This window comes from Bos mutus, chromosome 7 (assembly GCF_027580195.1).
Source record: "Bos mutus isolate GX-2022 chromosome 7, NWIPB_WYAK_1.1, whole genome shotgun sequence".
NCBI classification, from domain to species: Eukaryota; Metazoa; Chordata; class Mammalia; order Artiodactyla; family Bovidae; genus Bos; species Bos mutus.
The window spans coordinates 11913494-11937949 of record NC_091623.1 but is presented as its reverse complement, the minus strand read 5'-3'; the positions used below and the strand labels follow the sequence as shown (position 1 = coordinate 11937949).

General features: G+C 37.8%; 1 protein-coding gene across 2 annotated transcripts in view; it reads right to left on the bottom strand.

Annotated features, from left to right (window-relative positions):
- Window positions 1–9243: 9243 nt before the first annotated feature.
- FAM151B (family with sequence similarity 151 member B) overlaps window positions 9244–24456 on the bottom strand; it is a 33909-nt gene continuing 18696 nt past the window's right edge. Inside the window, exons 4-6 of one of the 2 annotated variants that reach the window (XM_070373061.1) lie at window positions 18272–18489; window positions 15705–15840; window positions 9244–11253 (exon numbers count right to left, since the gene is read on the bottom strand). In XM_070373061.1, coding sequence (XP_070229162.1) covers window positions 11094–11253; window positions 15705–15840; window positions 18272–18489 — 514 coding nt within the window. In that variant the 3' untranslated portion in view covers window positions 9244–11093. The remainder of the gene's footprint in view (window positions 11254–15704; window positions 15841–18271; window positions 18490–24456) is intronic. The other variant, XM_005904539.2, reaches the window with a different exon arrangement.

Genomic DNA, 24456 nt, shown 5'->3' with positions numbered 1-24456 from the left:
TTCAGTCGTGTCCAACTCTGTGTGACCCCAGAGACGGCAGCCCACCAGGCTCCCCCTGTCCCTGGGATTCTCCAGGCAAGAACACTGGAGTGCGTTGCCATTTCCTTCTCCAATGCATGGAAGTGAAAAGTGAAAGTGAAGTCGCTCAGTCGTGTCCAACTCTTAGCGACCCCATGGAACCAGGCTCCTCCATCCATGGGATTTTCCAGGCAACGGTACTGGAGTGGGGTGCCATTGCCTTCTCCTTGAGATTAGACAGTTGACCTTAAATACTGAAAGGACTGATGACTGACTTGGTCCAAATCCTCCAGATTAAGAAAAACAACTAAAGCCAGAAAATTGAAGTTACAAAAATATTTCAAATATTTTACCTATCCTAGGAAGATAACAATAACTTTTGGAAATAGGCTGAGGATAGATGTTAATCAAAGATTTAACAAAAGAGATTCCTTTGATTGACTGACCACCAAAGTCTTATCAACTTTGAAGAGTTTTTGAGAAAGGCTTTACTTATTGACAATTCTAGATTCATTGGGACAAGTTGAAAACTAATGATTGAAATTACGTTTTTGAATTTCAGTCATCCATGCAACTTCTTAGCTTTATTTTCATGTTTATTCAGTGTTAGCTTTAGTGGCATAAATATAAATTTTGATTGTCAGGCAACACATTTCAAAAAGGCTCTTCTCAATTTCTTAAAAAAAAAAAAAATTCTATATTATCCCTACAGCTTTGGGTCCTATAAATATGAGGAATCTGACATCCAAGGGAAGAACAATTCCACCAAGGGATTCAATCACAGTCCACCAAAATGGAAACCGTGATAACCATCTGATCATTCCAGGTTCCTTCACAGGAGAAAAAGGTTTCGTGGCACTGGTTGGAATAAATACGGGTAGAATTTGAGGAATTCACTGGAGACCCCCTTGCATTATCATAGCCAGTGGTAAATGTAGGTTATCCCAGTTCCACACAAATGGACCATCGAGGTATCAGAATTCTCAAGAATGAAGAGATGGGGGCACACCACCAGGTACATTCTAGGCTGTTCCTGCCCGCAGCTGTTAGAAGGGGCAGTCTAAGGTGTCATATCCTCCCATGGTGCCCTTACTCCCCGACAGTAAGCTGGATGAAGGACGGACAAGGGACCCAAAGGAACAAAGGCACAAACTGGGATGAGCCAATGGGAGCTCTCTCTCAGTAATCTGAATTTGTCTTGTGGTGCACTGGAGTTTGTGACCTCCCACTGCCGAGGACCTCGTCTTAGTTGCTTAGGACAGTGGTCTTAGTTTTTGCCCTTCCTGCCGCCTAGGTGTTCAACATTTCTCTGAATTTTCTGGATATTTCTCTTATGGTAAGTTCTTCCCTAGCCTCAGTTATTTGAGTTAATTTGGGTAGGATCCTATTAATACATCCAAAGTGTTTCAGAACAAGACAGTACCTAAAGCAGTATCAGTTGGCTCAAAATGGAAAATACGATCCAGAAAGAAGATAATCATTATCAAAACAAGGACTTCATGGCTCATGCCAAGAGAGTTATAAGGCAGCTTTGACACCTAAGGCTTCAGCTGTGAAGAGTGTATCAGGAGACAGTATCTTTATCAGTGATCATAGCATGTCACAGAGGTTCTTTAGTACAATGCCTGGTGTATAGTACACACTTCAGATTTTTACTGCTTCTTATGATAAATATAAGGATAAGGGTAGTTTTTGTAAGGATAAAAGGATAAGGATAGTTTTTAAAAACTAGAAAACATTTGATAAGTTGGTAAGACAATGGTTATAATTATTCTCTAAGTCGCTTCAGTCGTGTCCAACTCTGTGCAACCCCATAGATGGCAGCCCACCAGGCTCCCCTGTCCCTGGGATTCTCCAGGCAAGAACACTGGAGTGGGTTGCCATTTCCTTCTCCAATGCATGAAAGTGAAAAGTGAAAGTAAAGTCAGTCGTGTCCGACTGTTCGAAACCCCATGGACTGCAGCCCACCAGGCTCCTCTGTCCATGGGACTTTCCAGGCAAGAGTACTAGAGTGGGTTGCCATTGCCTTCTCCATCTCTTTCCCCTACAAAGTTACAAATGGGTCATTATTTTATACAGCCTTTTAACTAAAAAACAACTTCAACATACTTCTGTACTGTTTGAATCTTAAAATTGCTTGTGTATATATTTTTCAATTTAAAGGCTAATAGGAAATTCCCTGATTGTCTGGTGATTAGGACTTTTGAGCTTTCACTGCCAACGGCCCAGTTCAATCCCTGGTTGGGGAGCTAAGATTCCACAAACTGAGGTGCAGCCAAGAAATAAAAAAGACTAATAAAACTATTTTTCAAGGATTGAATATGTTTAGACACAAAATACATTTAAATTAGAGATACCAAGGGAACATTTCATGCAAAGATGGGCTCAATAAAGGACAGAAATGGTATGGACCTAACAGAAGCAGAAGATATTAAGAAGAGGTGGCAAGAATACACAGAAGAACTATACAAAAAAGATCCTCATGACCCAGATAACCACAATGGTGTGATCACTCACCTAGAGCCAGATATCCTGGAAAGTGAAGTCAAGTGTGCCTTAGGAAGCATCACTACGAACAAAGCTAGAAGAGATGATGGAATTCTAGTTGAGCTATTTCAAATCCTAAAAGATGATGCTGTGAAAGTGCTGCACTCAATATGCCAGCAAATTTGGAAAACTCAGCAGTGGCCATAGCACTGGAAAAGGTCAGTTTTCAATCCAATCCCAAAGAAAGGCAATGCCAAAGAATGCTCAAACTACCGCACAATTGTACTCATCCCATACACTAGTAAAGTAATGCTCAAAATTCTCCAAGCCAGGCTTCAACAATACATGAACCGTGAACTTCCAGATGGTCAAGCTGGATTTAGAAAAGGTAGAGGAATCAGAGATCAAATTGCCAACATCCACTGGATCATCAAAAAAGCAAGAGAGTTCCAGAAGAACATCTGCTTTATTGACTGTGCCAAAGACTTTGACTGTGTGGATCACAATAAACTGTGGAAAATTCTTCAAGAGATGGGAATACAAGACCACCTGACCTGCCTCTTGAGAAATCTGCATGGAAGTCAGGAAGCAACAGTTAGAACTGGACATGGAACAACAGACTGGTTCCAAATTGTGAAAGGAGTACGTCAACGCTGTATATTGTCACCCTGCTTATTTAACTTACATGCAGAGTACATCATGAGAAACACTGGGCTGGATGAAGCACAAACTGGAATCAAGATTGCTGGGAGAAATATCAAAACCTCAGATATACAGACGACACCATCCTTATGACAGAAAGTGAAGAAGAACTAAAGAGCCTCTTGATGAAAGTGAAAGAGGAGAGTCAAAAAGTTGGCTAAAGATCATGGCATCCGGTCCCATCACTTCATGGCAAATAGACGGAGAAACAGTGGACCGTGAGAGACTGTTTTTGGGCTCCAAAATCACTGCAGATGGTGATTGCAGCCATAAAATTAAAAGACACTTTCTCCTTGGAAGGAAAGTTATGACCAACCTAGACAGCATATTAAAAAGCAGAGACATTACTTTGTCAACGAAGGTCCATCTAGTCAAGGTTTTTCCAGTGGTCATGTATGGACGTGAGAGTTGGACTGTAAAGAAAGCTGAGTGCCGAAGAATTGATGCTTTTGAACTGTGGTGTTGGAGAAGATTCTTGAGAGTCCCTTGGATTGCAAGGAGATCCAATCAGTCCATCCTAAAGGAAATCAGTCCTGAATGTTCATTGGAAGGACTGATGTTGAAGCTGAAACTCCAATACTTTGGCCACCTCATGTGAAGAGCTGACTCATTTAAAAAGACCCTGATGCTGGGAAAGATTGAAGGCGAAAGGAGAAGGGGACAACAGAGGATGAGATGGTTGGATGGCATCACTGACTCAATGGACATGAGTTTGTTTAAACTCTGGGAGTTGGTGATGGACAGGGAGGCCTGGCATGCTGCAGTCCATGGGGTTGCAAAGAGTCGGACATGACTGAGTGACTGAACTGACTGCCTTACATATATTTTATAGCTTAAAGAAACAATGCTAGAATGATCAAAGTAGAAATGGCATGAACCTTTTATCCACAAATGCTGAACACCTGAAACACCTTGAGACATTCACACATTTTGGTCTTAGAACTCCATAGTATTAAAAATTAGAACCTCAAATTTTTTTTGTTATTTTGTTTTTTGTATATCTGGGTTATGTGTATCAATATTTACTACATTAAAATTTAAAAATGGGACATTTTAAAAATACTGTTTTAAAATGCCAAACCCATTACACATTAGCATAAATATTTTATGAAAAATAGCTACATTTTCCAAAATATATTTAGTGAGAAGAGTGGCAGTGTTTCATGTTTTTGCAGTCTCTTAAATGTTTGACTTAATAGAAAACAGCTGGATTCTCATCCCTGTTTCTGCTTCAATCTGTTGTAAAAAGTTTAGTGGAAACATGAAGAAAATATGGCATCACGCAGATATATATAAAAGGAAGAAATAATTTAATACCCTTTTCAGATAATTCTAGATCATCTTTCTTGATACTGTACTCATACTTGTTAAGTAGGTGGTAGTTTCTTAAATGATTAGTTGTGGTATAGAATCTGAAGCCACACCAAGGAATTATCATTTTCTGTTACATTAAATTTCCCTGCTTTGTCTTGCACTTTGAATGGATTCCTTATTCAAGCAAGACCTTATAATATCATGCACTAGTAATTTGTAAAACAATGATTCCTTGAGTTATGCAGATATTCTAAGTGTTGACACACTGCACTATGCAACATTAAAAAATAACATTTATTAATATCACCACTGGTATCAAAGTCCTTAAGTATTGGGAATTGTCAAGCTCAGCATGATGGTTCAAGTTGAGTTAAATTCCATTTTTTCATGTAAAAGCTCGGGTTTTATCATTGGCAGCAGATACCGTCAGTTGTTTTCCTTTAAGTGACAAGCTTGCTTTGTTCATTTTTGAGAAAATATCTGCCAGTTACCCAAGACTAAGTAACTGGGCTGTCAGTTCTTTCAAGTAAATATTTTTTCCATGAAAAAAATGGCTGGTTCAGTTTGCATCAAGGGCTTTTCTTTAAAACAAGTCCTGAACTTCAGTACAACAGAGCTGTACCCTACCTCAATTCCATCACATGGAATCTTAAAAAGATATGTACTCAGGATCAAGATTTACTGACATTACTAATTATTGCTGAGTCATTGATGATATTCCTGTGTTCTTTTTAACATGTAGGGCAGTGGAGATTATGATTGATAGTTGATGCCATGAATTTGATTCATACTAAGGGCTTCCCTGGTGGCTCACACAGTAAAGAATCCACCTGCAATGCGGGGGACCTGGGTTTGATTCCTGGGTTGGGAAGATCCCCTGGAGGATGGCATGGCAACTCACTCCAGTATTCTTGCCTGGAGAATCCCCATGGACAAGAAGAGCCTGGTGGGCTACAGTCCACAGGGTCACAAAGAGTCGGACACGACTGAGTGACTAAGCATAGCACACAGCACACCAGGTATCAACAGCTGAACCTAACGTTCTATTTTCTGCCATCAGTGCAAATGTCAACACAGTGAGATGGGCAATTTCACAAACGGTTTTGATCTCATCTCCCTTCTAAAAGCATCTCAGGGACACTGAGGGGTTTGTGGGCCACACTTTAGGAACCATTGATCTAAGAGAATTGCTGAGGTTTCATGTCATCCATCAACCATTCATCCATCATTTGTTAAGGGCCTGTTCTGACCAAGTATCATACAAAAATGATGAATGACCTCTCCCCCAACAGCACAGTTGAGGGCAAAACACAAACCCATAAAATAATCATAGTCTAGCAGAGGACGTGCACCAGGAGAAAGCCCCGGGGAAGTCATGAAAGACCTTACAGAAACCTTGGCTTAGGGACAGAGCTCAACAGGCTCTGTGAAGAGATCACACCCTTCAACTTTAATTCAGAATTTTTTGATTAGCTCTTGAATTCACAAAGTGGCAACAGACTCTCGCAGTAAATACTTCAATTAAATTTCCTAAATTCTTACTACATTATGTGACCCCAAGAAAGGGATAAAGAAGAAAGGGGCAATGACCAGCCTTTATGAAGATTCTATAGCAGCAATCAAACCCAGAACAACGCAACTGCCTGATTTAGTCAGACTGGTTCCTTTTGCGAGCAGAAGCATAGAAACAGAAGAGCCTCCCTTAGAGGACAGGAGGTTGGGTGAGCACCTTTCAAGGTTTGCCTGTTTTCTCTCTACTCTGATGGTTAGACCATGGGGTAGCTTTTGTTGGTTAAAATTACGACATAATTAAAAAATACGTAGTAAAGTAGCAGTTACTGGGGAGTGGGTGTAGTTGTTTAAGAAACTGATAGAATTAAAGAGCTCAGTCATGTCCAACTCTTTACAGCCCCATGGACTATAGCCCACTAGCTCCTCTGTCCATGGAATTTTCCAGGAAAGAATACTGGAGTGGGTTGCCATTTCCTACTCCAGGGGATCTTCCTGACCTGAGGACTGAACCCTCCACTCTTGCATCCCCTGCACTGGCAGATGGATTCCTTACCACCAGCACTACCTGGAAACCTGAATTAAAGAGCATTCTTCCTAAAGTCAGAATGGGAGATGAGTTCAGATGAGATTGGTTGTGTTGAGTGTGGTATGACCGTAGATGAGAGGTGAGTTCAGAGGCAGGAAAATGGGGTTTTTATTTTTCTTTCCAAATTGGTATCAAGTAGCAATGTCAACAAATCACTGAGAAATATAGCAATATCTAGCCTCTGTCTTGTCCTGTTTGGGTCAGTGGCTCCTCCTGACCCTCTGTTACACGAGCCCAGAGTATGTATTATTAGATTCTTCCTTCTCCCCCATACTTCTTATTCAACTAGTTTACAAAGTCTTAAAAGTTCTTCCTTAACCTTTCCTCTGTCTTGAGCCTTCCCATCCCCTTTTGCTACCACCTTAATTCAAGGCATCATCTCCTTTCAAGAATTCTAAGGCTCCTTCTCATGCCATTGGAATCATCTTTGTAACACTCAAAACTGATAACACATCCCTGCTTAAAATGGCATGATGCCTCCTAAGCTTGAGAGAAAAGGAGCAAACTCCTTAGCTTGAATAGTTAATCCGGCCCCTGCCTAAATGTTCAGCTTTGAGATACAGTGCCTGCACAAAAACTTTTCTGAACAAGTTTTTCCTCCTTAAGAGTTCCTCTGCTCGTGTGCTTCTGTCAGAAAGGCCATTCCTTCTGTCTACATAGTGAATCTTACTTAACACAACTTAAGTATTCTCGCCAAATTAGAACAGACTGCTGTCTCTTGCCACAACCTGGAGTATAGTTCCATTACAGGAGTTACAGCAAATATCCAACATTCTATTTACAAGTCTCTCTCCCCCTACTGGGCTTCCTTTGTAGCTCGAGCTTCCCTGGTGGCTCAGACAGTAAAATCGTCTGCTTGCAATGCTGGAGACCCGGCTTCAAGCCCTGGGTTGGTGAGATCCCCTGGAGAAGGAAAGGGCAACTCAGTCCAGTACTCTTGCCTGGAAAATTCCATGGATGGAGGAACCTCATAGGCTACAGTCCATGGGGTCACAAAGAATTGGACATGACTTCGCTTTCACTTTTGCTCCCCGTACTAGACGATAAGAGCCTTGGGATAGAAATCATTTCTGAATTATTTGCCCTGCTTCAGCAAATCAAACATCAATTAGGTGTCCCTTTTCCTCCCACTGCTCCCCCACCCCAGAGTTCCTACTGAGCCCTGAAGTACATGTCTCCCTCATGAAAGACACAAGTGACTGGACAAATTAAGGTCTCTGGACCAAAGCATGGCAGTCCAGATGTACAAGGAACAGAGATGTAATCATAATGAAGACTAGAAGAGTGGCTCTGAGGTGGGGCGCTGGAACAAGGCCCCTGAACTCCTGCTGCTGAGGCCGCCAAGCATCCTGGATCCTGCCCATTTCTTTCAAGACCTGTGATCAGTTCTTCTTGGTTCCACTAATTCATTATACTCTCATTTTCTAGATTAAAAAGCACTTCAGCACTACTATTCTCATCTTTCTAACACAGAATATTCCTTGCACTGATTCATGAACTTATAAGACAGTAAGCTCATACTAGGTAGACTCCCACCTTAAATTTCAAAATGAGAAATATTGCATTTTTCTATATATTCACTAGGTATTTAGGTTGTTGTTGTTGTGGTTTTCAGTTACAAGGAAAAATCTAAAATCCTAGCTGCAACAAACAAGCAAATGAACAACCTGTTCTGAATAACTCGCAACAGTTTCCCACTGGATAAACGAGTAGGCATCTGGTCGCTCAGCAATCAAATCAGTGTTACAGGGCCATCAGCCACTCTCCTTTTAAAAGCTCTGATTTTTTAAACAATTGGATCTTGTACAAAAGCATTTTCTAGGGAGAGGATTGCTCTGCAGGCTTGAGAAACAGCATTTGGATGCTATGGGATCTTAATACATTAAATCAGAGAATCTGGAAAGAAAAAAACAGATGTTATTAAATCATTTACTTGTATCTGCGAACTTCTTCCCAAATATTTAATAATAATACCTTACAATTTTATGTGTCAATTTATCTCAGTAAAGCTGAAATTTAAAAATGGAAAGAAATAATTGCCTAAAGTCATGAAAACATTCTCCTTTATTCTCTTCTAAATGCTTTATAGATTTAGCTTTCACTTTTAGGCCTAAGATCCAACTCAAATTATTATCTGTGTAGGGTGTGAAGGAGGGATTGTTATCCTTTTTTCCATATGGACCATAATCCATTTAAATTTTACTTTCAACAGAGTAAATTTTATAATTCTCTTATATAAAATTTTTATTCCTGCTGCTGTGGGTGCTCTTGCGTCCGACTCTTTGGGGCCCCATGGAGTGTAGCCCGCCAGCCTTCTCTGTCCGTGGGATTTTCTTGGCAAGAATGCTGAAGCAGGTTGCTATTTTCTCCTCCAGGTTATCTTTCCCACCCAAGGACCAAACCAGCATTTCTGGCATCTTCTGAATTGGCAGGTGGATTCTTTACCATTGAGTCACCTGGGAAGCCCTTTTATTCCCAAGAACACTTTAAAATATAGTTTTAAATCTTAATCTAAATAACACTCAGTTGATAAATTTCGCAATATAAAGGTATTTGGCTTTAAGATTAATACTTTAAAAATATTATTGAGGACCAGATAAACAGTAAAAATAACCTGGGCAAATGAATTTTATTTTAAACTTAAATGTAGTTCATTTATAAATTCAACTTTTTTTGTGAAAGCTAAGCATGGTCATTTTAGAACATTTATAATGTAAACAATACTTTTTACCATAGTTTTTAAGAGTTATTCTTTGCTACAATTGTTATAATTATGAAATTGCACCTTTTGCTTTTGGCAAACAACCATAGAAAGTGAAGTTTTAGGTGTTATTTGACCAATAGCACCATATTCAGTTGTACTAAAATTTAAAGTAGAATATGATCATTTTCTTTAAGTATTGCACGTGTACAATGTTTCACGTTATATCTCTTACTTTTGTCTATCTACAATGGGTATAATCACACGTAAGTCTAATAAACAGGGACTATCTGTTGAGCGCTTGCTATGAGACGAGCGCTGAGCTACATGCTTCCATTTCAAGAATCTCCCTTAATCTTCACAACAACCTTACAAGAGAATCCTCATCCTCCACCCTGGCCCCCGCCCCCATTTTATACAGGAAGGAGTCAAGACTCAATGAGGTTAAATATTTCCTCAAACCCATGGCTAGTAAGGGACAGAGGTGGGGCTGTAAGGGAAGTCTATCTGAATTCAAAACCCAAGCTCTTTTCTCTGCACAGCACTATTTTATTCTCTGGGGGGAAATGGTTGATAAAAGACAAATTACATATCTTAGGACATCCACTGGTAAAGTACTTTTTAATAAATCAAAGAAGCAACACATTTTTCTGAATACCTTGCTCAGGACTATGCCAGATACTGTAAAGACAATTGAGAATGTTCTCTCACCATGAAGGACTCCATAGTCTAGCTAAGGAGACACAACTACAATGGATGACACAATTAGTGAACACTATCAGTTAAAAGTAATCGTTAAAAAAATCTGGAGATTACTGATGATGTAAGCGTTTTTGAAACAAAGCACTGTGCTGAGGACACTGAATTAACTTGCAGAGTGGGACTATATTAGGAAGGGTATTGAAAGGGTAAAATTCAATGAAGTTGAATTTAAGAAGCCCCTAGAGACTTTTGATTTGGCATAAAGAAAGAGGTGTTTTTAAAGTTGGTTTTTTTTTTTCAGAATTATCCAGCGTTTCTTTGAGTAATGTGAAGAATGAAGTCATGAGGAAATAATTTTTAAAATTCTAGTAGTAGAACAAGGGCCTGGAACAAGGTGGTGTGGGTGAAAATCTTGAAAAACAAATAATAGATTACCAGGATTAAAATTCTGCTCTCCAATAGTATTTTGCTCACTCTAGATAAGATACTGTGATCAAAACAAAGAATACAAAACAACACATTAATATATGGCTGTCAGGATGCTCTGAGCAATAAGGAAATTCTAGATACATCCTAATTTAATCCTCATTGCTTTCAGTAAATAGACTTGATCTTGTTATAAGAAAACTGCTCAACCCTGTGAAAGTTAAAAACGTTTTTAAAGCCCTCTTTCTCTTCTGTAGTCTCTGAAATAATTAGTTCTCCAGGGAAAAGAAAAGAGGATGGCATATTTTTATGGAATCTCTGTAATGCTAGCACCAACATGTAATTTAGTATCTGTATGACACGTGGATTTTTTCAATTATTTTCAATACACCAAAATATTTTTATTAACGGTTTTAAAGATTCATTTTCCTAAATCATTATTATATGAGGCCCAGTGAAATCTCTTCTTTCCAAATCTTGTAGGTAGGTACAGTATTATAAGGACAGAAGCCTAACAGAGTAAGCCTCAATAAGTATTTTTTGATTGGATGAACTGGAACATAAATCAATCATCATAATTAATTCAGATCAGACAAAGAAGGATTGAAAAAGCAAAACATGAAATAATTTAGCAGAATTTTCATCTTAGAGATTAATTTTGATTCCAATGGCTTGTTTAAATTCATGGTTTTGTGGTTCCAAGATGTCATAGAAAACTCGTTTTTTGTCAAAATGATCTCTAATAAAAAGTAAATCTTCAGTGGAATAGCTATCATTTTTTCCAGTCCAAATGGTCAGGCTGTACCTGCATCAAAACAAAACAGAATTATATAGTTAATAGAGAAAGATAAGAAACAGTGATGAAGAATTCCAACAAGCCTAAACACAGTCACTCTCACTTGTCTCTAACCCAAATTCACATAGAAGAAAAATTAATTAGCACTGGTGGAACTGTATTTTCCTGTTTCATTCCTTCATCAACATCAAAGGGACTAGACAGAATAAAATTCACATCACTATTGCCTAAATTAGGTAACCCTCATATGACTTTAGAAACCCAGAATGGTTAGCACTGTAAATAGGCCCAATTTTGGACAAAAGAACAGAGGAGACTGTGTTGTTGATCAAGGAATCCGTTCCCTACACAAAACCACAGCTCTAACCTGGTTTCTTCAGTAGCCAGGCCAGAGTCAAAAGCATGACTGGAAGGGACAGTGAAGAGATACAATTGTCACTGACATTCCCAACATTCATGTCCACTTCTAAGTGGCCCTGCTATCCCTTCTGGGGGTTTCTGTAAGAGATATAAGAATGCCAAAGAGAATAAACCTAGATCTATTTCTGGAGTCAAAAAACAATAATAATATATGCAGATTGATTATGGATGTAAGAATATGCTCAGAAGTTCAAATGCTTCTTAAATCATATATTTTCATTTCTTCCGTGACATTACTATTACACTGTTCTTATTAGAATTTAGAGAAGTGCAAATCTCTTTAAGTATTTTCATATTTATTTTCCTCATAAACATGTCAGAATCCAGAAAATCTCCAAAGCAGCTGTTCTACTAAAGATGGGAAAACTGTCTAACCAATATATATATTCTTGTTATTATACTGACACATTACTCTCCTTAAGGATGATAACACCATTCTGGAAATGTAACAAAGGAAAGTACTTTGGACTTCGCTCCATAAGAGTATTATGTGACAAACCCAGAAGAATTTTAAACTACAGTGGGGAACACAGGAAAAAAATAAGAATTACTCTAAAAACATATTTTTGCTAAAATGGCATTTTTATTACTTTATTCAAGCACCATGGAGACAAACCTTATAAAAAGACAGATATGAATTTAGGTTAAAAGAAGAGCTTTCCAGTGTTGTTTTGCCTCTTTTAAACCTCCCACTATGGTATACAAACTAAAACAGGAAAAATAAAATTGCCTAAGGGTATTTTAAATTGCATTCATTCAAATCACCTCTCAGGTTTCATTTTTAAAGCTCTTTCCACTGTGAAATAACACATATAGGAAAAGATGCATAAAAGATAAATGTAAATTTTGACAAATTATTATAAAATGAACTCCAGTGTAACACAACACAAACCAAGAAAAGAACCTTGCCAGCACCTTAGGAGACACCTGTATATCAGAGCCCCATCACAGCCTCGCCTCTCCCCTGAGTTCTCACAGCCTAGACTTTTCAGTTGCCATCTTCATGCTTTATTTACCACCTGTATATCCATCCTAAACAATACAGCTTAATTTTTGCCTGTTAATAAATTTTATATAAGTGGAATCATATGGGATGTAATATTTTTGGTATTGCTTCTTTTGCTGAATATTTTTTGTGAAATGTATTCAAGTTGAAACATGTAGCCACAGTTTATTCATTTTCTTTGGAAAATAGTTTAGCAGTATCCACTAGAATTGAAAATATGAACACCCTATGACCTAGAAATTCTATTTCTAGAAGTTCCTTCCTGATATAGTCTTTAGGCACATTTGCACCAGGATGTATGTGTGTGCTCACATTTATATATATGTACATATATATATATGAATGTTCACAACACCAATTTTTGCAATAGACAAAACCATGAAATAATCCAAACATTCAATAATAGACGAACTCTGATGTGCACACAATAGAATACAGAATTCATTATAAATTGATTAGAGCCCTTTTGATATACAAAAATATTCCCCAACTCTGCCTAACTTGTTCATATTCTTCATGGTGTTTTTTGATGGAAAGAATTTCCAAGTTTTAATGTGTTCAAATTACTTAAACATATCCTTTATGGCTAATGATTTTTGTGTCTTGCTTAAGAATTCTTTCCTATCCTTAACAGTCCTGGAAGCACTGACACTCTAGGAGCAATGATTATACTAAAATCCCAGATTTTGCTTTCTAAATACCACCTGCTACTATAATCAAGAAGGGATCCTTGAAGAAGTGACTGATTTGGGAATTGGGACAAGTACATGATTAGCTTGCCAAGAATGCAAGACCTGAGATCTAGCATGAGGAAATATTGAACTGATTGAGACTGAGGATATTTTTCATAATAAAGGGCCTATAGTCTTTAAGACTGTTACGTGTATGAGAGGAAAGGAAAAATTGAGGAAGAATTTTGAAAGAGACTGATGCAAACTAAATGCAATGCATGTTCTTAGAGAGTTTCATAGACCACAAGGAAATAAGGATTGTTGGAATGACTGATAAATTTGAATGGGATCTGGAGACTATAGGGGCAGTTTTGCCTTAATGCTGATTTCCTGGTTGGGAGGCTACATAGTAGAAATACAGAAGTGCATTCTTGTGTGGGTAAGTCTACACTGGAGGACTTCAGGATATGAGACATCATAACAGAAAAAAGAAACAGAAAAAAAGAAAAGGAGATGGGGGAGAGAGAAGGATAGAGGAAGAAAGAATGGATAAACAATTTGGGAACATGGGTAAAGGAGATGTTGCAACTTTTCTGCAGGTTTAAAATTATTTTTATGACAGTAAGTCACCCTTAAAACAGTCAATGAAAAATAAAATAAAAATTATATTTATATTCCTTGGTAGCTCAGATGGTGAAGAATGTGCCTGCAATGCCGGAAACCCAGGTTCGAGCCCTGGGTTGGGACGATGCCCTGGAGAAGGGAATGGCAACCCTCTCCAGTATTCTTGCCTGGAGAATTTCATGGACAGAGGAGCCGGGTGGGCTACTATCCATGGGGTCACAAAGAGTCAGACATGACTGAGCCTCTAACACTCAGCATCAGGTTGGTTTCAACGTTGAGTTTATTCAAACTCATGTACAGGCTATTTGAATGTTATTTTTAACATCCTAGGAAATGTAAAAAGAAAGAAAGGTCCTTAGTTTTTTTCTAATGAAATGTCCATGATATTGATACCCAAAACTGACAAAGAAAAAACTACAGACCAATCTCACTTTAAAATGCTGAAATTCTAACTAAAATATTAGCAATAAAATTCAGCAGACTTTAAAAGAATGATAAATCTCAATCAAGAGAGTTTATTCTGTAAATGTGTGGATGATTCAATATATAAAATGCTAATATAATTTATTTTATTAATATATAATGTGAGAAAATAGGGTTATTTTCATAAAAACTGAAAAAAGCATTTAGTAAAAACTCTACCCACAGGAATACGGATATTTCTCTCATATTTGGGTATATGCTTCCCTTATTCTCTAAAATACAGTGAATTATCAAACTGGGTCTTTTTCTGGATGATTTGTGATAAGTACTTGTTTGTTAGAATTGTTTACAACGATGCAACATATGTGTTGAGGACAGTTTTACCAGAATCTTTTCATTTCTATGTATTCAAATGTATCAAACTTTTCTTTTATTGCTTCTGGGTTTTGTGCCTTACCAAGAAGGGTCTTCTCCATTCTGAAACTATATATACAAAAAAAAAAAAATCATCAATTGTGTTTTCTTTATGCATTTATTGTTTGGTGTTCAAGTCTTTAATTCATCTGGAATTTATTTTGGAGGAAGATTAAGGAAGGTCATTTACTTTGTTTTTCCTACAATGTTGCCTGTCCCAATACAAGTTATTGAACTTTTACACCAATGATCTGAAATACCAGCCTTTTCCTATCCTAAGTTCCATGATAGAGCTGAGTTTATTTCTGGGCTTTCCCTGCTGTCCTATTGACTAGCCTATTAAAAAACATAGTATCAAAACTGTTTTACTATCTGTAGCTTTATAATATTTAATACATGGTCCAACATATTTTTTTGACATGATAAAAAAACAAAATTTGGGGAATTCCTTGGCAGTCCAGGACTTGGTACTTTCACTGCCAAGGGTACAGATTCAATCTCTGGTTAGGGAGCTAAGATCTCACAAGCTGCACAGCCAAAAAAAATTAATTTTTAAAATAACAAAATTTTTATATGGAAAAGACTTAGAATTATGACAGAATTCAAAGGGAAATTATTGTATCCACTTATAACTTTCTGTGAATGTATAGCATATTGAAAAAAATGACAAACACTTACTGGGTACCTATTACATGCAAAAGGTTTCGTGCGGAACAGAGGTGGAAGACCTGATATTAAGATTCATCAAGGAGCTTCATTCCAGTGAGGAGGTCGGATCAGCGTCCACCTTCTGTCTCTTTCTCTCACACACTGTCTGTATGACCAGTTTCCATCTTTCACACACACTCTCATCTTTCACACACACTCACATGTACACACTACACTGTCAGATTTACACATACCTGTTTGATTGCTTCAACAGCCAGAGTAACTGAGAACAAGACTGCCTGACTAATGCTGCTCTGACAGGAAATGTTACAGGCTGATTTAGTTCGTTACATATATATTCCATCTCTTTCACCATTGTCCAACTGTAACCTGAAGTGAAAAGAAAGAAATGTAACTTTTCTCACCAGAATCCTAAAAAGTCAATTAAGTAAAAATTAAATTATATATGAATATGTAACTTCATAGGTAATTCACTAAAATTTCCATTTGGATTCAGAGAAAGTCCATGGACTGTAACCTATAAGGCTCTTCCGACCATGGGATTTTCCATGCAAGAATACTGGAGTGGGTTGCCATTTCCTTCTCCAGGGGATCTTCCCGACCCAGGGATCAAACCCAGGTCTCCTGCATTGCAGGCAGACACTTTACCATCTGAGCCACCAGGGAAGGATAAAAATTAAATTATATATGAATATGTAAATTCATAGGTAGTTCACTAAAATTTCCATTCGGATTCAGAGAAAGTAGTATAACACTTAATGCAGGAAAATATTTTGAGTGGGATGCAGATAAAAAAATTACATCTAAAGTCATGTCACAAGTGAACGAGAGCAAATCAAGCAAAAAAATTGAAACCTTAGAAAAGAATTGATTAATCTATCAAGTACAAAAAAGGAAATGTTGGCAGTATATATATGTATATATATATATATAATTTAAAATTCTAAGGCTCTGCATCATTAATATACTCTATAAACTTAGATTTTCCACTTGTGTTAAGCTTTCTTTTCCAGGAAAAAGATGGTTGCTAGGTACTTACGAGCTATTTAAGTAATAATTAACTTCAATTTTTTTTTAAATGTGGGGACTAGTCCAAATTACTTACACATTTTTTTCTAAAATAGAAATAGTATTTGAATTGGCTTTTATATGTGTGTTTTGTGTTTTAAATCAAGTTTAGACATTGTGGAAAATATATCTGCCTATTTATAAACAGCTTCAGAAAAAAAATGTATATTTTAAAAATAACCCCTAAACTCTATCAAAAGTAGGTTGAAAAAGTATTGGTCTGTAAAGGAACAATTTACTAAAAGCCTATAGTAGCTAAATTCCTCATGAAAGAAGGGAAAGGTCTGCTTTCCTTTAAAATCTGGAAAATTGTACCTTTTTAATTAGAAAAAGGGGCTGCTAACATACGCTATTACTTACATTACTACAAACATAAACTCTCTTTCCTAAAATTTGTAGCATAAGAAGTAAGGGAAGATAAAGCACACGGTGGTAATGACTGTCTGCCAGCAGGGGAAAAGTAGCCTGGAAACATTCAACACCAACATGACTTAAAGACCCAGACATGGTTTAATTCAGTTCAAGCCTGAGATTAAAGTCAGAGTTAGACTAAACTGTGACTAAAAAGAGATCAGAAGCAGGATGGAAGCTATTAAATCATTTCTAGTTTACCTTCTTCAAACACTTTGAATTATAGGCTATATCCTTTACTGACACTAATACAATGATTAGAAAATTAAAATAGAACAAATTTAAAGTATACCGTTTTTCTCTCGATTATATCAATTGCTGGTCCAGGGGTTATAACCTAAATGTCACTACGCAACCAGATAGCAGTTACTCTAATCTCATGTTAGATTTTAAAACTTTACATCTAAAGACAGTAATAGCAAATAAGTAAATTTTAAAATGCTATAAACATAAAATAAAGGCTAACATTTCCATAAACTCTAAATATTTTCTTGGTTAATTATTTTTACCATGTGTTCAGGTGTCCCAGAGCATCTGATTTTACTGGATCCCTGACTTAGATCCCTAATTAGTGATCTTATTGGACAATCACTCAATAGGGATGTATGAAGAAAAAGATGAATCCAAATAGTGTAATAAATTTCATCCAGGAAAAATAAGCCGAATATCAGGTCCATCGAAAAGAGTACATGAAGAGAAAGAAGAAATTTCCCAGAGAGGAAAGTCTCGTGGCCTCCCACACGCTCTGTCTAGCCTGAGGGCATGAGGGCACCAAGCTTCTTTCCTAGCAGTCTACATTTCGAGGACCTTCTAAGATCAAGGGAACAGAATCCGTGCTCTTCAGCCACACACCCCCTACTTCTGGCCTTGCTGTTGCTACTGCTGCTAAGTCACTTCAGTCGTGTCCAACTCTGTGCGACCCCATAGATGGCAGCCCACATCACTTAAAAAGATTTTATTACCACTTCTTTATCTTTCATCCAACAGAGAGAGTTTGCTTCAAAGGAAAAGGAAAAAAAGAGTATAGAATGCTCTACAAGTACAAAGAGACCAACTCAGAATTTGCAGAATGTAAAGAGGCAGCTTTGGTTATTCTAGACCTTGCAAATAAATATTTTCTGTGGGAGCCTGGTGACCAAAATGTCGCCAGTGAACGAGATCTATCTGAAATAGCAGAAGGAAGAGTCATACACACATCTTTAGGGCCAGATCTTTCTCTCTATTAGGCTCTTGGGTTTATAGAACGTGGTTTTGGTTTTGTATTAAAGGTATTATTTTTATATCTGAATGTATAAAAGGAACACATATTTTAAATTATCACCTTCATTGACTTTCTCAGGATGCCATCCTGTTGTCCAACCCAAGGAAAACGTCACATCTGGAGAGAAGGATGTCACAGTGTCTATAAAAGGTTTTGCATCCACTACTCTGCTGTTTCCATTTGGACCAGGAAGAACATCAGCATTAATCCACACTGGACGCTTCAGATGCCTCTTGACATTTTCCAAGAGCATCATGGATGGTTCTACAGCTGCCAAACTAAAAACAATTTGTTGTCAATGAGATACATTCCTAAAGTAAAAGTAAAGTTCTTTTAGACTAGTGGCTTTATTCATAATAAGAGTATAATATCATAATGCTTGAATTAAATAAAATCAAAGATTTAGATATCACCAGAGGGGAAAGTTAACATGTGTCATATCTTAAAATACTGATTTATACTTATTATTCAAGAAAGTACTTAAAAGGTTCTATAAATGTATGAATAATGCCATTACCTGTAGATAGAGGTTTCAAAACCCTGTATTATGATCACTCTGTATAAAAACAATTTAAGAAAAGACACAAACATTCACTCATCAAAGAATGTATAAACAGGATTTAAAATTAAACATACTCACAACCTGCAAATTCCAGTTTATGAAAATACACAAAGTGCACTCAGACACCATGTCTTTAGCACTGGCTACTGACCTTGGGAAAAAGAGCCTCTTTCCCTTTATGTATTCTTGTGAGAGTCTGGATGCACAAACACATTTCTAAAAACGACTGCAAAATGTAAAATTAAAACATTTCCTTAAAGCTTTTATAAACTTCATTTTTCTCCTCTACTGTAAACATCTTTTCTGAAAACTTGAGACAACTATATTTTAGTTACTTTTAAACTAAAAAGCAACTTCACTCCTTTTACTTCCTGACGTCTTCTTGGACGAATATATTTTGAAATAATAAGGCTTTGAGCAGCCAATATAGTTTTTACTTTTAAAAAATACAAACACAAACTTTATTGGAAAACTACACTACCTGCAATCTTGAATACCTTCTGAATCTTTGAGGCCTATGCATATTTCTCAGAAAATTAGCTTTTAAGGAACACAATTGTCACGTGAGTGTATGTTCCTCGGTTCTTTGTCTGGTCACAACCAAGATTTGGAGCGACGGACATTAAAGCCCTCGGTGCGTCACAGCCCTCCGGTCTTGGACAAATCATGTTATAGCTCTTAGGCAAATCAGTGTTACAGCTCTATTTTATTTACAAGATAGCAGGAGAACCCATCCTCAAAGAGTGAGAGCATGCCAACCCAAAGACTTGAAGAGAAGAGAGTGGAGGAGCGCGCAGGGGAGAGAGAGGGAGAGGGAGAAAGAGTGCACACACGCGGGAGAGAAAGAGAGAGAGAAAGCGCTTTGGCTCCTCCTTTTATATGTTTTTTTCCTCCACCTGGGCCTGCCCTATGCAAATTGGGCTTAGCCAGGAGTGCTGTTTGTTCTACCCGAAGTCTTCACTCTGGTCCTCGGACCTTCCTTTGACCTTCCTTTGTTCTGTTTTCGCGGGCTTTTCCCTTCCTTGTCTTTTAGCCACCGCCATTTTGGACTCCTTTTCCCTATTCTACCTACCTAACACAATGATTGGGGGGACTAAGAATCTGGGAGGTGGATATTGGGAGGGAGAACATGCACCACCCCTTGTCAGTCTTCAACTTTTCCTCTTAATGGACTGAAGTCCTTCTGCCTGTGCTTCCACCTCTCTTCCCTCACTCCTTTTGGGCTTCCTACTTTATGAGCAGAAACTGATAATGTCATCATTGTTGTTCGTTGTGTTCAGTCGCCAGTCACGTCTGACTCTTTGAAACCCCATGGACTGCAGCACAGCAGGCTTCCCTATCCCTCACCATCTCCCGGAGTTTGCCCAAGTTCATGTCGATTGCATCAGTGATGTCATCCAACCATCTCATCCTCTGTTGCCCTCTTTTCCTGCCTTTTCAGTCTTTCCCAGCGTCAGGGTCTTTTCCAATGAGCCAGCTGTTCACATCAGATGACCAGAGTATTGGAGCTTCAGCATCAGTTCTTCCAAAGAGTATTCAGGATTGATTTCCTTTAAAATTGACTGGCTTGATCTCCTTGCTTTCCAAGGGATTCTTAAAAGTCTTCTCCAGCACCACAGTTCGAAAGCATCAATTCTTCGGCGTTCTGCCTTCTTTATAGTTCAGCTCTCAGATCTGTACATGACTACCAGAAAGATCATAGCCTTGACTATATGGACCTTTGTCAGCAAAGTGATGTCTTTGCTTTTTTTTTTTGGTCTTTGCTTTTTAACACACTGTTTAGGTTTGTCATAGCTTTCCTGCCAAGAAGCAATCATCTTCTAATTTCATGGCTGTAGTTATCATTAGCAGTGATTTTAGAGCCCGAGAAGAAAAAATCTGTCACTGCTTCCACCTTTTCCCTTCCATTTGCCATGAAGTGAAAGGACCGGATGCCAGGATCTTTGTTTTTTTAATATTTAGTTTTAAGTTGGCTTTTTCACTGTCCTCCTTCACCCTCATCAGGAGACTCTTTTAAGAATTCCTCTTCGCTCTCTGCCATTAGAGTGGTATCATCAGCATATCTGAGGTTGTTGATATTTCTCCCAGCAATCTTGATTCCAGCTTGTAACTCATCCAGCCTGGCATTTTGCATAATGTGCTCTGTGTATAAGTTAAACAAACAGGGAGACAATAAACAGCCTTTTCGTACTCTTTTCTCAATCCCGAACCACTCAGTTGTTCCATACAGGGTTCTAACTTTTGCTTCTTGACCCAAATATGGGTTCCCCAGGAGACAAGTAAGATGGTCTGGTATTCCCATCTCTCTAAGAGTTTTTCACAGTTTGTTATGATACACACAGTCAAAGACTTTAGCATAGTCAATGAAACAGAGATGGATATTTTTCTGGAATCCCCTTGCTTTCTCTGTGATCCAGCGAATGTTTGCAATTTGATTTCTGGTTCCTCTGTCTTTTCTAAACCCAGTTTGGACATCGGAAGCTCTCAGTTCACGTAATGCTGAAGCCTAGCTTGGAGGACTTTGAGCATAACCTTACTAGCATGGGAGATGAGTGCAACTGTCTGGTGGTTTGAACATTCTTTAGTACTACCCTTCTTTGGATTGGGATGAGGACTGACCTTTTCCAGCCACTGCTGGGTTTTCCAAATTTGCTGACATACTGAGTGCAGCACTTTCATAGCATCATCTTTTAGGATTTTAAATAGCTCTGCAAGGATTCCATCATCTCCACTGACTTTATTGGTAGCAGCACTTTCTAAGGCCCACTTGATTTTATACTCCACAGTGTTGGGCTCTGAGTGAGAGATTACACCATCGTCATTAGCTGGGTCATTAAACTCTTTTTTTGTACAGTTCTATGTATTCTTTCCATCTCTTCTTGATCTCTTCTGCTTCTATAGGGTCATATTTATTAATGAGCAAGGATACTGTTCACTAAAACCAGAGGAAATCAGCCTCTCTTGAACTCTGCTCCCATGTAATAAGCTGCTTTTTTTCTCATTCTTATACCCCTGAAATGCAGGCCCTAGATTATAGTGGGTTAAAAAACTCTAACGCAGGACCTAACAGATTCTAATATAGATGCTGTCATTTCTCTGTCTCAAATGCTTTCTGCCTTGAATGGTATCAATGCTGTGTTAAAAACCACAATTCTGAGATCTGGCCAACTGTACTACCTACAAAATTCCCTCATTTTTAGTACCTTGTACCTATTACAAGGTACTTAAGTAACTTGTACTATTACTCCGAAGCTTGCTTACCTATTACCTGTACCTATTACAAGGTACTTAAGCAACTTATACCTATTACTCCAAAGCTTGCTTGTCTGAAAGTCCCACAGCAGCAGCTAAGTGCCGGTGGGGTTCTGCTCTTCAGAAGTGGAGCAGAAGGAAACCTTAAACTAATCCACACATGTCTTACAGCTGACCTCCTCTCCTTTTCTAGAAATGATTCTGCTTTCTTAAGAAATCTGGTGTCTGTGCAGTTGGGTTAATCACTAACTTCCCGTTTATATTCAACAGGAAGCTTCTTAGCCTTTCTCAATTTAGTAAACTGACATTAGACTGTTTAATGATGGCTCGCCATCTAATAATATATAGTCTCAGCACATTCTCCCCCAAACTGATATTGCAACAGCATATATTAGGTGTCTACCATGTGCAAAGCACTGCACAGTCAAACATAAAGAGCTAAGACACAGAACATAATGAAGTAAGATTTTAATATACTTTTAAATATTTTTATTTAATATTTAACTATTTAATATTTTAATTATTAACTATTAATGAAATAGTATAACTATTAATATTTAACTATTTAATATTTTAATATTCTTTTACAAGTAAATGTTTTAATTATCACTAATGCAAAAGACTATAGTACCGCCACTTTCCCTTTCCAATACAAAAACAAAACCTATATTAAGAAAAAAATTTCTGGAACTTTACAAAATAATTACAAAATTCTTCTGGAAGAGTAAATGTGGTTGCTGCCAAGTCGCTTCAGTCGTGTCCGACTCTGTGTGACCCCATGGACTGCAGCCTACCAGGCTTCTCTGTCCATGGGATTCTCCAGGCAAGAACACTGGAGTGGGTTGCCATTTCCTTCTCCAATGCATGAAAGTGGAAAGTGAAAGTGAAGTCGCTCAGTCGTGTCCGACCCTCAGCGACTCCATGGACTGCAGCTCACCAGGCTCCTCCATCCATGGGATTTTCCAGGCAACAGTACTGGAGTGGGGTGCCATTGCCTTCTCCGTAAATGTGGAGGAAACGCCATATTTGGGTAGGAAAAAAAGAAGACTGAGGATAAACTTTTGCCCAACAGCAAAATACAATGTTTACTACAAAGAATAATATACTATATTCCTAGCCTGGAAGACTCAATGTGTAAATATTTTAAAATAACAATTCTCTCCCAATTAATCTATATATTCCTTTGTTCCTATATCTGGAGGATGAGAATAGAAAGAACCTACGTCTCAGGATTGTTATAAAGATTAAACGAATTAACACTGAATGCTCTTAGACCATGGAGGAGGAAATGGCAACCACTCCAGTGTTCTCACCTGGAAAAATCCCATGGACAGAGGAGCCTGGCAGACGACAGTCCCTAGGGTCACAATGAATCAGACAGAACTGAGCGACTGAGCACGCTCTTACTCTTAGAACTGTGTCTGACACACAGTATGTGTTTACATAATTGTTAGTTAAATTCATTCCCCTTCAAGTATGTATGATCAGAAAACATGCAAAATCTTTTTCTAATGGCACAGCCTTTTACTGGTGACTGTTAGCATTTAGGAATGAATGAGCTGATCTGACTGGTGAGGAGTCAAAGTATATATTACATACAGAACAAGTCTACGGGCAATGGTAAACATTAAAAAAAAGGAAACTGAGCATGTGAGAAGACAAGGAGATCTAAAGTTTTGTTCGCCAAGCATTAAGGATTAAATACTTTATTTCATGGTCCCTGGTGGCTCAGTCGGCAAAGAATACACTTGTAATGTAGGAAACCACCTGCAATGCAGGAGATGCTGGTTCAATCCCTGCAAAGAGTCAGACACAACTGAGTGACTAAACCAGCATCACAGAGAACACTGGACTGGCTCTAGGAAACCTGGAATCTGGTCCTAGCTCAGCTCTCAAGTTTAGCTGTTGTTACGTAACCTTTTCAGGACTAAGTTCCTTTGTCAATAAAATGGAGTTGGACTATTCACCATTCTAAAAGCTTTAAGATTTTACAATAGCTTTCACTCACAGTATAAAGAGGTTTACTAGTATATTTAGCCCCACAACAAATGAAAAGGCAAGGAGATCTAAAGTTTTGCTCACCGAGTATTAATGATTAAATACTTATTAGGTTTTTTAAAACCCTATGAATAAGATTTCCAATCCTTATTCATTTCTTGAGATGATTCAATTTTAAAATACTGTTCAAAGATAAATTTTAAAATACTGTTCACATCCTAGATTCTCATAGCAGTTGCCTTCATGGGTCTCATGAAGAGCTTTTACGGTGTCACAATAAATCCCTGGCTCTACCTATAATTTTTACACTGCCAAAATACCACAAAAGTAAAACTTTCCATGATGGTCACAGAGAAGGAAATGATACTTAATCTTGCTCTCTTCATTATCAGTGTTTCTAAAACATTATTTTTAAGAAACTCTTCAGTAATTA